Here is a 17,379-nt window from a genome sequence, read left to right as displayed (position 1 = left end):
CTGTCATTTCCTTGGAAGACTACCTGGTCTTCAACTATCTGGGTTTGAATTTCTCTCAAATGTATGCCATTATTGGCAATCACCATATTCACCAGGGCAGTCTTGCTCAGCTGTAAGAAGTCTCTGCCTACCTCCAATAGATGGATGCCTGCAAAAATGAAATGTAACTTGTGAAGTGAAGAGTAAACAAGATGGATGAAGTTTGCTACTCATGTCTCATGTGCTTTATTGCTGTTTAATAACTCCTGACAGATACCACAAATCGGCGACAAGGATTAGGCATTTTTTTTCTCGCAAACGTTGGTCACGAAGATGGCTGTTGCTAATGTGCCTTGCCCAAGTTTTTTTCCTGCCTAGCCCTGGTGAGCCTGCAGATTTTTGAAAATGATCTACGAGTTATTGATGCTACAGGGGATGCCTGGCCAGACGAAAGATGGAGAGCTGTACTGTTTTGGCACACAGGGGCAATGGATTTTCTACTCATTGCCTAACACAGGTACAATGTATAAGGATGCAGAGGATGTATTGAAAGCCTACTTTGTGGTAGCAGCATAGTAGCTGAACACCACGCCTTCCATAAACGCTGTCAGGCGCCTCACAAGACAGTTATACAGTACGCTGTTGCTTTGCGAGAGCTTGTTGTTTCATGTGAGTTCGGAAATGATTCACAATCAGTTAGTGGAGAATGTGCTTAGCCCACAAGTTTGTGAGAGACTTTTACTAGAAACTGATCTTAAACTGAATAGAGTTGGTACAATAGCAAGCTAGATCGAATCTGCTGCCGATCAGGCTAAATCCATTTCAAATTCCCACCAAGTTACCGTCCCTGTGCCAGCGGTTCAGCACACAGTAAATTGCAGAACAACAGGGAAACTGTTACATTCACCTCTTAATTCTGCTCAGGTGGGGAAGAGGAAGTCATGCTTTCACTGTGGATCAGAGGCACACTTAGCTAATGCTATTAACTGCCAGGCTGCAACTGCAACATGCAGGAAGTCTAAAAAGATTGGACATTATGCTAAACTGTGACAATCAGTGCAATCAAATACACGCAAGGTGCATGAAATTGAATATTACGGAATATTCAGCTACTGCCAGCATTACAAGTATGCTCTGATTACCCTTTACGGTTCTGAATGATATATTGCTCATTTCTGTATGACAAAAATGACAGAGTATTGTAAGTTGTTTCCGCTGTTATGAGAAAAAAAAAAATCCAGCAGGACGTCCCGGAGCCTCTATCGACAATTTAGGACCCTAAACTAAAGTGTGACCAAAAAGTCTAATAGAAATGTATATAAAATATGTTTGATAGATTATGACAACTAGTTCAACCATTCTGCATTTAATGACTTGCAACGAACTGAATGCCTAAATGTTTTGGGGGGTAAGACTACTCAGCAGAGATCCCTTTCTTTTGCTCTTTCTACTGACTCTGAAGGTCCTGCTCTGGATTTGGAAGCTCACTCTGCGATTTCTTCAATTTTGCCGTCGCAAGACTATTACGACTGATGCTTTGCTTACGGGCTCAGGGGCCTTCCTAAACGGTCGTCCAGCTCAAGTTCATTGAGAAGGCACTCTTCTCTTGTGGCAGATAAATTACGAGTAGATGAGAGCTGTAGTTCTTGCTCTGAAACACTTCCTCCCTGACCTGAGAGGCTACCATATGTTGGTGTGTATGGACAACACATTGGTGGTCTCTTGCATAAATCACTAGGGCAGGCTGCTTTTTTGTCCCTTATTCAGGTTGGCACAGCTGATCCTGCCCTGGGCCAAGGACAAACTGCTCTCCCTGAGGGCACTTTACTTCCCCAGACACTCAGATTTGAAGCAGACATCCTGCTGAGGCAGGGGCTGAGGCCTGGGGAATGGAGACTCCTCAGGTGGTGGAGTTAATATGACAGAGATACTGCCAAGCGGAAGTGGGCTTGTTTACCTCAGCCAAGTCAAACCACTGTCCCCTCTGGTTTTCCCTCATACCTCCAGCTCCATTAGAGCTGGATGCCATGGTGGAGACGTAGACGAGGCTGCGTCTGTATACCTTTACCCCAATCACTCTGCTCCCGGGAGTTCTAGCCAGGGTACGCCAGGACAGAGTATGCCTGCTACTTATTTGGGTGAGCTCCGGTGTGGTTTTCGGACCTAGTCTCACTCCTGAAAGGCTCTCCTTGGGAGATTCTGACCAGGACGGAACTTTTGTCTAAGGTACGAGGGTCGATCATTCACCCCCAACCCAAGATTTGTAAACTGCGGTTCTGTCCCCTGAAATGTACCAGCTCATAGATTCCGGTCCATCCTAAATGCTAGAGCTCCCTCTACAAATAAACTTTATGCTCTGAAGTGATGTCTCTTTGACATTACTAACACAATAAAACTCTTACTTTCTATTCTGTTTGTTTTTTAAAGACTGAAATGGAGCACCAGTACACATGCACAATTCCTGTTTATCACATTTCTTTGTGTTCTTTGTGTTTCATAAATGTTAGGAGTCTTTTCCTGTATTTATAAAAAAAAAAAAAAAAAAGTACAATCAATGAATCAAACACACTAGTAATTAACTAAAAGGCCATCAGTTGACTACTGCAAGCCAATGGCAAAAATGTATTTTCTTTATTAATCAGGAATTACTACATTTGGAAAGGAAATTATATTTATTCTTGTCTGTTACTCAAGAAAAATATAAAATGTATATTATAAGATTATAAGATTAAGATTTCAGTTTAGCCTCCATTATGCATTGGAGGATAAATTGAAATTAACTTAATTCAATATAAGATGCATGTGCTTGTTCATAGCCGTGGCCTTTATAGATGTTCAAGAGTTTCAGTTCAAGGATCAATGTAAAGTGTGTGAACTGTCATTCTGCCTGGCACTGATCGTTACATAGACTGATGGCGACCAGTAGCACCGGGGCACAAGAGACAGACAGGTTAAGCTCCTTATTGAAAACTGATGCCTCTGTTCAGTTGTGCTTGTCTGCCTAGACATCAGCTTAATTGGAGACGTTGTTGGCAGAGAATGTCCCGGCAATCTGATCTCACTTTCTTGTTGTCAAGTTGAGGTTACAATTAAAGCAATAATAGATAAATATATCAGACAACTACACAGAATACCAGAGATGAGAGTGATAAGAGTACATGCTTGGATGTATACTGATCTAACACATCTGTAGCGTCAAATTAAGTACAGTGATCCGACATTTATGCCATTTTTTTTTTTTTTTTTTTTTTTTTTTTTTAACACAATAAATATTGAGTTTGTTTACATTGGCGTACTTCTATATATAGAATAAATCATATTTTATGGTGAATTATTTTTTTTTAAGATTGAAATCCTTATAGAAGTTATATTTTGTGACTTTGATTGTTTGACTGTACTGTAATTGGCCCAACAATGGAATCCAATGGTATGGGTGAAGGAATAATGCAAATTATAGTCTTTAATGTGCACTTCTGTGCACTTCCATGCTTAATGCGACTCCAATTTAAAATTATTTTAAAATTTAGCCTGAGATTATTATTTAGTTCTGTTTTAATTTGGATATTTGATTACTCTTGTATTCTCTTACTCTTCAATTCACAAGTTTACTTGATCGTATAATCATAGGGCAAAAAAAAAAGTATAGGTTTGGCATGCTGTCCATGTAAAGTTTGTTCTTAAATTGAGAATTAGATTCACTTTCTTTAATATCTTCTCTTCAGATTAGTGGGTTTATTGCTTTATTGCATATTGTCTGTTTTGTGAGAACTCTTTTGTGTTCTGTCTTATCAGGAATTCAAACCAGCCTTATAGTACTTTATCTCGCTTTATACATGGCTGCTTGCTAAATAAATCAAATGAATTGGACATTGGAATTGTTTGAGTTATGTGAAATGAAAGTAGCTCCAGCGCCTAGATTGATCTTAAATAGTTTTGTAATACAGAGTATATTTTACAAATAGGGGATGGGGAAAGCATGTCCTTTTCATAGAGGTGACTTAACATATTGTTTGACTTTTATTTTTACTTTTGATGGCCTAATCTCATTTTACCAGGCCTCTGCATATTACTCAAATTTTCTGCACTGCTGAAGCACAGCATATAGAGCCAGGTAGCTGTCAGAACCAATTCTTGGACTGCATATCTCCTCTGGTGTATCAAGAGGTTTGCTTATATAGGTGTCTTGTTATGACTTAGATTCTCCTGCTCTGTGTTAGATAGATATGGAGATGATAATACCATGTGTGAATTTAGGGACACTTTTATTTGCACACTAGAAATATGATTAAAATAGCTTTGAACCATCTGTGTCAAACGTTCTGTAGAGGCACACGTTGATTACTGGAGACATTCCCCATCTAGATTGGTTTTATTTTTTGTTGAATGCACTAGTAGACGATTACAAATAAGAATTGGAAAATACAACTAGAGGGCCTTTTGCTTCTCCAGTCTCATCCTGCCACTCAAGGGTGAGGGTTTATCCTTTTTTTTTTTTTTTTTTTTTTTTTTTTCTGGAAGGCCAGCCCTTACTATTGCAGTTCCTCCTAACTTCTTCAGGTTATTTATTTTTTAATCCTTATACATTTCCATAATGCTTTCATGAGAGGCAATTTTTATGCAAACATATTAAATTTAAGCACATTTTAGAGCAGGACTGTTTGTCGATCTTACAAATCTCCATAAAACTTTGTGGGCATTTAGGCATTATACTATAGGCACAAAGGATGCAAAAATGTGCTAAAATACATTTTTTTTTTTTTTTTTTTTTTTTTTTTTTAAAGTAGAAGGTATATAAATATAAATATAATTTTATTTTTATTTTTTTCAATACTGAGTTTTAAAACAGCTAAGACTAAATACAAATTTTACCCATCATTTGGGTGACCATTAATGTGCACTATGTATTTTTATTCTTATTAGATTATTGTATTAACTTAGCAATATTATTGATTTGACTGCAGTGACACCTTTAAATGAGAACAAAACTTGAACTGACTTGAGCTGAATAACAATACTGTGATCCTTTTAGAGCTGCTTTACAGCAGAAAATTTTATTTGTCTCATATCTGATGAACTTTGCGTCATTGATTCTGTTATTTTCCTATTTATTACTGTGGAGATGCTTTAAAGCAATCTATATTGTATAAAGCACTAAAGGTGAGTTTACTTGACTTTGTAACATAATAACAGCAAACTATATTGAAATCAATTTTGAGTTGAGCCTTCTATGTCCTTTGCAAAGTATTTGTATGATGCACAAAGTTACAGCCTTCAAAATCAGCCTCTTAAGAGTTTTTTTCATTTCAGTTCAGAAGCTGTCTAAGGCAACAAAACAGCTCACTGGGTTTTGTAACAGATCCCTGTGGAATTAGTTTAACACTATTCCTCTTCCTCCTTTTCATCCTGGAGTTCCTGTGCATGTGGGTTCACAGCTAGCGGAGCGATTCAAATACAGTGATGTAAGAGCCCTGACAGGAATGTCGGCAAAAGCTAATTTGCAAAGTCAGGCTCAATGACATAGAAACAATGGAGTTAAGTGGCTTTGAATGGCCCAACCAACCACACAAATGCCATTATTCCCTGAAAAATAATATGATGTTATGTTTGTATGATGTAATGTTTGTTTTAACAGAAAAGAGTAATGCAAAGAAAGCTAAACCAATCAGGATTTTCTTGTATGGATATCTTTAAGTGATCCTTAAATGAATTCCAATTTTTTTTTTTTTTTTTTCTTCCATTGTAAAAGAGAAATTGTTAATATTTGTCCACAACAACAATCAACAATTATTTTTCCAATTTAGGTTTGATAGTGTGCTAAACTTTTTCACACATGCACAGACCTACAAACAATTTTGCAGTTCCAGTTCACCTAACTTGTATGTCATTGGGTTTTGAAGGAAACCAAAGGATCTAGAAGAAATGTCTAGGGTTATGTATATAACCCTGGTTCCCCGAGAAGGGAATGAGAAGCTGCGTCATTATCTTAATGCTAAAGCATGTGTGCTACACACCAATTCGGATTGGCTATGACAGTAGGATGACGTGCACATTTCTGACGTGTCTGCTGGTGCACTGGAAAGCACTATAAAGGGCGCCCAAACAATACGTCATCAGCTTCAGGTTGCCTGGAGTATGACAATGAGTCGCAGTGTCTTGTTCCCTTCACAGTGAACCGGGGTTCACTGGGAACATAACCCTATGTACATAACTCTAGATGTTCCTTTTTGAGAGAACTCTAAGCTGCATCATTACAATGACACTATGGGAACATTAATACCCATTGTGTACCCACTACAAAATCATGCCTACTCACTGCGTTGCTCCACCAAGCGAGTCAGGCTGTAGCCAAAAAGCTGCCCCTTACTATTACCTAGTATACTGTAAAGATTTACACATTCAGCCCAAAGGACTAGAAGAGGCATCAAGAAAGAGCAGCACCATCTTAACCGTCCACTCACTCTCAAATTCCCACCAAAGGGGATAGCAGAGGATAGCAGAGTGGGCCTCTAAGGGGACAATGTCCACTTTTAATGCTCCATCATATAAATAAACCTTCACACGCCTAGGGCACATTAGACATAGACCAATATTATTTCACTAGCATCAACATCCAGCCAACTGCAGGGGTGACCGAGGACAAAAAACTGGCTACCTTTAAAGCATGTTGTTATTCCTCTAAATCAGCCCATTCATACTGACTTAAGAAAGGAAGCTCACCAGCGCACCGTCAGATACCTAATGTATCGACAAAGAGAGACGAGTGGGGACACTACCACTGTTTTTTTTTTAATCCTGGGAGATATTCCACTTTCTGCTGTCATATGAATGTGATATCTAATGGGGCTCTCACACCCGCACCCAATTTTAGAGAGAATCATAGCTAAGGAGGCACAGCACCCCTCTAACATTATACGTAAATGAGTTTAGTGTCACATGAACATAGCATTGTTCACTGCACACCTCTTCTAAAGAGAATCCCAACAGCACTGATAATAGAGGGAGGCTGAGAATACCTCTACCTCGTACCTAAAAAAAGGGCCGGCCAATGAAAGAGAAGGAATGCAAAATATTTGCTAAAATAGGAAACGTATCCCCCAATCTTTTACTGGGGAAAGCTGCTGACAAGAAAGTCTCTAATTACTATACTTTCTGTCTAAGACAGCTCGCATTAAGCGCTGTCACTCTTGAACTCTCATACTAGGAAGAGCGGAAGAAAAGAGCAATATGCGAGCAACTTGAGATATCCTGACTCTTCTCCACACTCCTACACCTGTTGCTAGGTGGTAGGGAGGATGTCACAGACCGTGCCTCAACCTCACGTTCCCTATACAGAAACGTGAGAGAAACGCATCAACATAAACGTCCCCCTCCTCAAAAAATATATGGGGCAACTGATGAGAAAAAGGTTAACAGAGACGCAGGTGAAATGAGGGGACGCAATAAGGTGGCACCTAACTGCCCAGCTGCAGTTTAATGTGAAACAAGAAATGAGCACATCACCACTGCTACAGCATACAAGTCAAACTTGAAACAGCTTGACTCACACACTGGAGTGACACAAAGCGCTCATTCGTGTATCAAGAGCTTATAGATAACAGGACAGGGGCGCTCAAACGCAAAACAGCTTCACTATTAGAAAAGCCCTTTACACCAATCCAGTCTCTATTCACAAAAAAAGAGAAAATATAGGAAGAGAGAAAAAAATATATTTAAGCTAATAGCCCTGATGGATGTTCTTTTGTCAAAGGTAATGACTCCGTTTTTCATATTCATAACTCCTGACGCATATTAACAAATTACGGTCACTATAAGATTTTAAGAGTAAAACAGAGGTCAAAATGTGAAGCTTGAGTCTTAGATCTTTTTAATGATGTGTAGTTTGTCAACTGCGCATTAACAAAGTATATTAAAATAGAAAACCATTATTTGGTTAGAGACTTGAGACTTCTTTTAAAAACATTATAATAGGCTAATGCGTCCAATCTTTTGACTGGTACTGTAATTTAAACTATAATAGGCCTATACAAAATTTTCTTCACATGTGCAATAATATGTGCATGCATGAGATCACAAAAATCATGTAATGTCATGACATTATATTTGCGTTAATACAGCTGGGTTTTTCCACATAGCCTACCTGACTGAAAGGGCTCATTATGCGGGTCATTATGCAGGTCATTATGTGGGTCTTTGTCTTCTCAGGTGTGAATCACAGCATTATTCATGAAGATTCACACCTCCATGCATACTGTGTTTCTTGACAAAAAGTGTCTTACAAAATTTAAATCAACATATTGTTTTATATGAACGAGTAGGCAGGATAATTTTTACATCATTTTGAAGCAAAAACTCTAGTCTACAACCTCCAATACCCAGAAGTCTTGTGAACACATATTTTGTATTTATTTTGTGGCCTTATTTCAGTGACTTAAGTTTTTTTTGTTTGTTTGTTTTTTCAATAACCACACATACATGTTACTCCTTCAAAAATGCAAACATGTACATACATGTTCCTCACATATTATGGTAGCCTAGTTTGTGCTGAATACAGTGCAATGACACCTTTTCCATTAATATGTTTATGAACAACTGAAAAAAGCACAAATGTCAGGGCATGTCAAAACTTCTCCAGGGCCCCAAAAATTAGAGGGTTAATTCCTTCCACACTCAGGTGTGATTATGGGGAGAATGCACCACAACTTTCAACCCAGTTTCAGGAAAGTTTGGGGCATTTTGTAAAATGCATTAAAATTTAGAATCTGTGATTTGTTAATTCTGTTTAACCTTTATTTAACTGACAAAAGTACAAAAAGTTTTCCACTGATTTCACTGACCAACTTAATTGTATTTTGTAAATATATACACATTTTGATTTTGATGGCTGCAACACACAAAAGTTGGGACAGAGGCATGTTTACCAATGTGTCACATCACCTTTCCTTTTAATTACATTTTTTAATCATTTGGGAATTGAGGATATAAATTGTTGCATTTTTTCAAGTGGAAATTTTGCCCAATCTCACCTAATGCAAGACAGCTGCTCAACAATCCTTGGCCATCTTTGTCTGATTCTCCTTTTCTTGATGGACCATACATTTTCAGTAGGAGACAGATCTGGACTGCAGGCACGTCAGTCAAGCACACTCACTTTACAGTGTAGAGTGCCTAAAAAAACACTCTGTTGTAGCACATGCAGAATGAGGCTTGGCATTGTCTTGCCTCCTAGGAAAGATATCATCTTGATGCTGTTATATGTCTCTGTACAGTCCCAATATACACCTCCACATCAATGATACCTTCACACATATCCAAGTCACCTATACAGTTTGCACTGATGCACAAGCCCAAACCATGACAGATGTTTGCTTTTGCACCTGTCACTGATGAAATGATGTGACTCTTTGAGCAGGGCCGGTTCTAGACGTTTGGAGGCCCTAGGCAAACCATTTTTTTTTTTTTTTTACTTAGTGTGAAGAACAGTCTAAAACGTATGTAAGGAATGTACAATGTAATGGAACTAAAGGTTCTGTAAAGTTTCTTCATGTAACCACAGAAGAGTGTATGGCTACATAAATCAACTACTAAATAGTAAAAGTGAATGAGACAAACTACTAAGCATAAATACTTAATTACTTTATAAAACTGTACGCTTATTTCAATAAATATAACTATATTTATGTTTTGAAAACTGAAAGTAAGTATTGCGGTAGAACAGTAATGTAAACAGCAGAATTTAAAAGATACAGACAGTTGAGGTAGTTTTTGAAACATTAAAAAAAGTAATCAAGTACTGTAATAGCCTACTCTAGCTCTTTGACTTTGAATACGAACTTTGCTCTTCAGTTTCGTAGTCCGCTCCCGACACGATGTCATTCATTGCGCACAAATTTAAAGTGTCTAACAGTCTGGATGCATTAACGGTGCTCGCGCTCTTTTAAACTAATAAACCGGCAAATGATCTATCCAGAAATAACGGCGATCGACAGAACACGTTTATTTTTAGAACACATTACAATCAATCCAAAAGATATGCTGACAACTCGCACACCTACATTACAAACTGCACTTCTTTGAGCGCTGTTGAGCTGATTTGTGAACACCTCTGATTGGCCAATGTGTTCACACACCCATCAGATATCTGTGATTGGCTACAATGATCAACGCTTCAAAAACATGTTGTAAATACACATCAATGACACTCTTCACTGATACACAAGGGAGCATTTGAAAGAAGGCAGCTATCAGCAGACCGATGCCTACTTTCAAACCCTCCCGCTTTCAAAATGCTTTCAAACCCTTCCATGCGTTGATCATTGTAGCAAATCACAGACACATATGTTGAGGGCGTGAACACAACGGCTAATCACAGGCGTCTCAACAGCGCTCAAAGTGTCACATTTTTAAAATATCAGTACCGACTTGGTTTCGAAGTTGGTACTTTTGACAACACTACACAGCACACATTTCCACTGTCTTTGGACCATCTGAGATGAGTTTGGGCCCAGAGAGCTCACTGGCATCTCTGCATAGATTGATGTATAGGTATAGCTTTCTCTTTGCATGACAGAGATTCAAGTTGCATTTTTTGATGCAGCGGCAAACTGCTTTAAGTGACAGTGGTTTTCCAAAGCACTCAGAGCCCATGCGGCTATATTTAACACAGCAGCATGATGGTTTCTCATGCAATGCCATCTGAGGGCTCAAAGGTGACGCATATTCAACGGAGTTTTCCTGCCTTGCCCTACACAGACTGGGATATCTCTGGATTCCTGGAATCTTTTCAGAATATTATGGACGGTAGATTCTATTATCTTTTCACTTTTATTTTGCCTCTGTCCCAACTTTTTTTAAATGTGTTGCAGCCATTAAAATCAAAATTTGTTGATTTTTTTTTTTTTCTTTTTCTTTTTTCTTTCTAAAATACAATTCAGTTGGCCAATAAAATAAATAAATAATAATAATAATAAAAACTAAAAATCTTTTCTTTGTACTCTTGTCAGTTAAATAAAGGTTACACAGAATTAACACATCACAAAGTATTGATTGTATTGCATTTTATATCCCTGAAAGCCACTGAATATAGCATATGAATTATCAAGTTTGGTTCATATTTAATTAATCTCACGATGCTGGAGAGTCTCACTATAATCACCACTGAACTCAGATACAATTCCTTATTAGAGTGTAGCTCCCCAGTTTTTTTAATACATACAGGCTATTGCAGTTTGACAAGCCAAGAAGGGCCTCAGGGGTTTGACTTAGATTGCTGTCTGGCCATAATTACATCCCTAAAGTCCTCCTTAGGCTTAGTCAGAAGAGGGGACTGAAGTGTCCTGACCACAGTGGGGATGTAATGCACCTCCTCTATGACAGCGCCAGAAAGTCTGGAAGGCGAAATTGGGGCAAACATGAGAAAGGCTCTGCCCTTCTCCTTCAACCCTGACAGATCAAGCCACAGATGCTGCTCCGTGGCAATCATGGCAGCAAGTGAGCTGCTGATGGCATGGGCCGCCTGCTTGGTGGCACAGAGGGCAAAATCTGTGGTGTGGCGAAGCTTTATTACTGCCTCTGGGGACAGTCCCTCACTGCAGTTGAGGTCTCTTAACAGGTCGGCCTGGTTAGCTTGAAGCACACCCATAGTGTACAGCTCCCCACCAGCCTGGCCTGCCACCACATACACCTTGCCCACTAGTTTAGATGTTAAATGGCAAGGCTTAGTAGGCAAGGTGGGAGCCTTCTGCGAGGACACCGCTCCAGGGGAAAGGTAACTCACAAGTGCCTCTTCCACCTGGGGCATCCTCATGCACCCATGCTCATCCAACCCCTTCACATCGCAGTAGCTTGTGTTAGGGCCGAATAAACATGAGCCGAGTAATGTTTTTTTCAGGACTTCACCATTTCATTGTGAAGCTCTGGAAGAAATGGAAGGCTTACAAACTGAGGTTGTTTATGACCCAGTAGAAACCACTTATCCAGCCTGCCAGGAGCAGGCTCCTCCCATTCCATGGACCAGTCCAGCTTCAGTCTGGCCTTGGCGCGATTTATAACTTCCACCATTTCGCTGTCTGTGGGAGTGAGGGAGGAGACAGGCTTGCTCCGTTCATCCGCCTCAAGTCCTAACACATATAGGTCCTCAGAACTAGAGCGGACCAATAATATACTCTCAGGCAGATCTGAAGAATCTGCCAAGCATGCCTCCTGATCCAGCCTGAGGAGAATAGAGCTCGCGAGTGAGGCTGAAGAAAGGGCTAGGCCCGTCTTGAGCTCATCAGTGAGGTCCCGAAACAGGACCCGCCTGGCTCCCGTCCCCCCTAAACAGAGTGGAGCTTCCTCACTAAATGTTTCACAGTGAGGACCGCAAGCTCCCTCAAGAGCTGATTCAGCATGCTCCATACAAGGCATATTAAACACAATTTATGTGTATCCTCAGGATTTAAAAACCTCCTGCATAGCGCCACACATTTCCTGAACATTTTCTCCATTTCGTCAGGTGCGCACACAGACGATAGCGTTCTTACTGAAGACAACAAAGATGATGATGTATTGTTTGGCCACCCTTCAATAGTGCATGTCAGTGCACCAGTGACGAATTGGCGTGTAGCACACGTGCTTCAAACACTGGTCACACTGGGGGCATTCCCATAGCGTCAACGTAATGACTCAGCGTAGAGTTCCCTCAAAAAGGAAACATGCAAACTAGAGATGAAACGATATGAAAATTTCATATCATAATTATAGTGACCAAAATAATCACATTTATCAATATTATCATGGTATTGTTGAAATGTGCTGGATGTGTTAAAAAGGTAGGGAACAAAGTTTTATAATATGATAAACCTCACATTTCAGCCTTTAAAGCATTTTTTAAGAAAAGGAATGTCAAAATGATAAATGACTTTTTTTACTATTCAATGCCTTTTTTTTTAATAAAATGATTCTTTTGTTTTTATGCATTGATTCTGAATCATTCACATCAGCATCGCGATGCATAGAAAAAACGGTTATATTCCACAGCACTAGCTGACACTATGGGAACGCCTTCAAGCATGTGCCAGTGTCTAAAACAAGTGTGAAATCACACCAATCTTAGTTTGTGTGTTTTTAGGAGCGGAGTATGTTTGGTCAGCTCTCGAAGGAGCAGGCTGCCCTCACTTGTAATTGTTTCACAGTGAGGAAGCTCCACTCTTGCCTGGTTCTTTTTTAGATGTCCACACCCCACGGTTCAGGTCTTGAGTCTGCTGAGGCAGTGTGGTGACTTTGATTGTGAGGATCACAGGTGGAGGAATTCGAGACAGATTTTTCCCTTTCTCAGGGTTTCACCCGCTAACTCCAATGCTCTCAGGCTGGAACTGGAGGCCCACTCTGAGGGTTTTTCTGATCTGAGAGAATATTAGTAGCAGTTCTAGCTCTGAGGAGCTAGATGTGATGGCAGTTGAGGCAGAGGTTTCCAGCGACACTGCATCTTCCCTTGATCCTGGTCCCCACATTGAGGTGTTGAAACTGAAGTTGGGGTTGGCACCTCATAAGACCTGTTTTAAAAAGGTGTTTTCGTATGGAGGAGTGGAGAGGCGGATTAGGAAGGGGAGTAGTGTTGTCCTATGCTTTCAGTTCTGTCACCCTCTCCAGCCCTTTTAGGTTGTGAAGACTGATGAACGGACATAGATTATGTTCGCTTCTCTAGGAGAATACTGATTATGGTTACTGCAGGTGCTTAGTCCCAGGGAATGGGTAGACTGGCTGACCAGGGACTGAATTGTCATTAAGTTTAAGTGCAAGTTTAATGGGTAAGGATGACAGAGCAGAAGATGGACTAAGTTGCCATTGTGAGAACGCATTTGCTATGAAAGACACGAGAGTGAAAAAAAAAAAATACATCATTTTTATTTTTGGGTAATTGTTTTTTTTTTTTTCTTTTTTTTTTTTTTGCACACAAACATTAATAGCAGTGGCAATCAACATATCTCATTAAGTAAAATGATAAACACTAATGATCAATTAACTAACACTGATTATATAAACAACAACGGAACAATATATATATGGTTACACTTTATTTTGATAGTCCACTTTAGACATTGCACTGACTATAAGTATCTTTGCATCTACATGTCAACTACCAGTCATTAGAGTATTAGTAGACTGTCTGCTTAATATCTGCTAACACTTTGGATATTTTTTTCTCTAATATATAATACTTTTGCATTTTGGCCCTCAGTCTGATAACTCAACAATCGCTCAGGGGATCATCCATGGGTGGATTATGCAAGACCCAAGTTTTCTGGTCTGATGCAGAGTGCTGTTTGCTCCGATACAATAAGATGTTTCTCAATCTTTTATGGCTAGATGGGCTGGCTGTTCGTGTTTCTGTCAGTTTCAGCACAGAGAGCACTGAAGCAAACAAAATATCTCATGTTTTGTTTGAATATTTATGATGGCTTTTTTCTGCAGCTGAGGTCAGAAATGGAGTGCCGGATGATTTGACTTGACAATGAGTTTGACCCAGGGCTTGCATGTGCTTATCCTCCGCTCTCTAATAACACAGGTTCAGCTCGACCAGGGCTGGACTGGTAATCTGGCATACTGGACATTTTCCTGGTGGGATGACACACTTTGGGGCCAATACAATACTATCCCTCATTTTAGGTGCTGTTTTTTTTTGTTTGTTTGTTTGTTTTTGTTTTTTGAGCGTATGGGAAACTGCAAAAGCAGATCGTGATCAGTCTCACCCTCACCCTCACAGCTGCCACTGATAAGTGTACTTCTGCCACTCTATGAAATGATAAACAGCACAAGTCGCTTGATCCACTGAGATTTGACTCAGAATTTTGTCTTATACAGTCATGTGTTATGGGAACAATACAGGTTCTGTGGTGAATCTAGCTGAAAAAACCCACGACCATGTAAATACACGATGAGGTAAATTGGAAAACACCAGTACACACAACTACAAGCTTGTCAAGCTCCAACACCTTTATAGTAATTTACCTTGCTTCAACGAAATATGGTATTTTGGCAGAAATGTATTTGTTAAAAATGTTTCTGTTATTACTTACATTAAATATTGCGTAATATACATGACTTTTATAAAGGTTGTTTTCATATGTTCTACATGTGTTTACAATATTTTTATTACAAATTATGCAGTTTATTATTATTTATTTATTTTAGAAATCATATACCCATGGTAATAAGGAACATGGTTTTACCATGATCTTACAGGTAAATAGAACTACAGGTGAACTCTGGATTATATGCAAGAACTAATGGTAGATTTCATTAGGACAGTTAAAAGATAATTTAACAAAACAGCTTTAAAGCCTGAATACCTTGATTTAAGGACAAAGCTCTCTCTCTCTCTCTCTCTCTCTGTCTCTCTCTCTCTCTCTTTAAATATGCTTTATGAACTTTTTTAATGAATTTTAATTGAAGTAAAATGTTAATTCAAAGAGAGCCTGATGAAAGATAGATATCAGTGTCTTGCATAAATTAGGTGTTAACTCTTTACAAATGTTTTGTTTTTAAAGAAATAGTTCAACCCAAAATTGCATCATTTACTCACCTTAATGCCATTCTAAACCTGAATGTCTTTCTTTCTGTGGAACATAAACGAAAATCATTTGAGTCTATTTATTATTATTATTATTATTATTATTATTATTATTATTCCCTTTACAGTAGAAGTCAAGGATAGCCTAACCAAAATATCTTCTTTTGTGTTTCATAGAAGAGAGAAAGTCATACAGGTTTGGAACAGCGTGAGGGTGAGTAAATGATGACAGAATTTAATAGCAGTAAATTTACTTTACGGCATCCTATCTCAAAATGAATGCATTTCTGTGTGACAAGAATGCAATATTAAATTTGTTAACTGCATTTGCAGTAAATTCAATAATATCTATCATTATTTGTCCCTGTCCAAGTTGTATTTATTCATTTATGTACTTATGTAATTTAAGGCCTTAACCCCAGCAAAAATATTCATGGGGGAACTTGTGGGCCGGGTGGGCTGGCTTTGTCTAAGGGCGAATTTTAGCCCCATGTCCATCCCTGAGCTTGACCCCAACTCCACAATAAAATAATGATTCAGGCAACAACATGTGGCACATGTCATGCACATTCTTCTGTTGTTATTAGATAGGAGAGAATATCTCATATCATGACCCATATTACAGGTCCATTTCAGAGCTCCCCTCAGATGGAGTAAATGTTCACAGCTGAACTTGATCACATGTTTCATCATTTATAATTCTTCACATCTTAGCAAGCCTTGAATGATTTAACATGTTAAATTATGGATATGCAAGGTTTATAATGAATAAAGACACTGTTTGCTGTAGCTGACGGTTCATAACTTGGCAAAGTTAAATTCATCCAACCATTTAAGAACAAATAATTCATTTCTTATAATGCAAGAACTATTTTCCCCAGAATGTATTACTTTATTTTGTGGCATCTGTCCATAATTTTTTTTTTTTTTTTTTTTTTTTTTGGGTCACTAGCTAATCAACTTATGTTAGCTTTGCAAGTGTGTGTTCATTTGTGTAATGGGCTGGGATTTGCAATTTATGCAGATTGTCATAAGCTGGAACAGTAAGCTGTATCATTTCTTTCTTTCTTTTTATTTATTTATTTATATATTTGTATTTCTTATGCACTTGTAGTGATGCCAGAATATGACCCATTTATATATTTAAGACTTCAGAACAACCAATGAGACCTCAATCACATGACCACCATCCATATATGTTTTAATATGTGTCTGTTTCTCCCTCAGATGGCTACACCACAGATGATATTGAGTTTTACTGGCGAGGTGGCGACCATGCAGTAACGGGGGTTGAAAGGATAGAGCTTCCTCAGTTCTCTATAGTGGACTACAAACTCATCTCTAAAAACGTGGTGTTTTCTACAGGTAATACAACCAGACTACAGAACACTATAGGAACAAGCCAAATAACTATATGATTAGATAAAGCAAAGGTAAAGTCTTTACATTACCTAACTGCACCACTTATTAGGACACTTTGAGGTCGAAAACTCTCTCCCATTTAGACCCATTTATTACATTTACACATATGCAGCTGGCTCTAGTAGGCAGTTTCTGCTTCAGGAAGCAGTTTCCGTTAGAGTAAGTAAGCAAGTCATTCATGGAAGACCCTAGGTGGGGTTTATGAACTTACTCAGTTTGGCGTGGCTAGTGGTATGCCAGGCCCCAGCGGTTATATGAATTCACCCTGGTCTAAGAATGAAAAACACATACATTAAAAACAAGACACACTGTGTTCTTATAAGTTATTTAACAAAACGTTGTGTGACCACTTGATTTATTCATTGACTACATTTTCATATTCATGAATTTGTCATGTAAGTCAGGAGGTTAGCTGTAGATGCAGTCTTTGA

At 38.7% G+C, this 17,379-nt stretch overlaps 1 protein-coding gene across 4 annotated transcripts in view; it reads left to right on the top strand.

The window, feature by feature from the left end:
• Positions 1-17,379, top strand: part of LOC127503994 (gamma-aminobutyric acid receptor subunit beta-2) — a 117,128-nt gene that overhangs the window by 77,494 nt on the left and 22,255 nt on the right. For all 4 annotated transcript variants that reach the window (XM_051878289.1, XM_051878288.1, XM_051878291.1 and 1 more), the window contains exon 6: positions 16,754-16,891. In XM_051878289.1, coding sequence (XP_051734249.1) covers positions 16,754-16,891 — 138 coding nt within the window. The remainder of the gene's footprint in view (positions 1-16,753; positions 16,892-17,379) is intronic.

This window comes from Ctenopharyngodon idella, chromosome 21 (assembly GCF_019924925.1).
Source record: "Ctenopharyngodon idella isolate HZGC_01 chromosome 21, HZGC01, whole genome shotgun sequence".
Lineage (NCBI taxonomy): Eukaryota > Metazoa > Chordata > Actinopteri > Cypriniformes > Xenocyprididae > Ctenopharyngodon > Ctenopharyngodon idella.
Note: the sequence above shows the minus strand (reverse complement) of the source record. Positions and strands in the feature narration are given on the sequence as shown.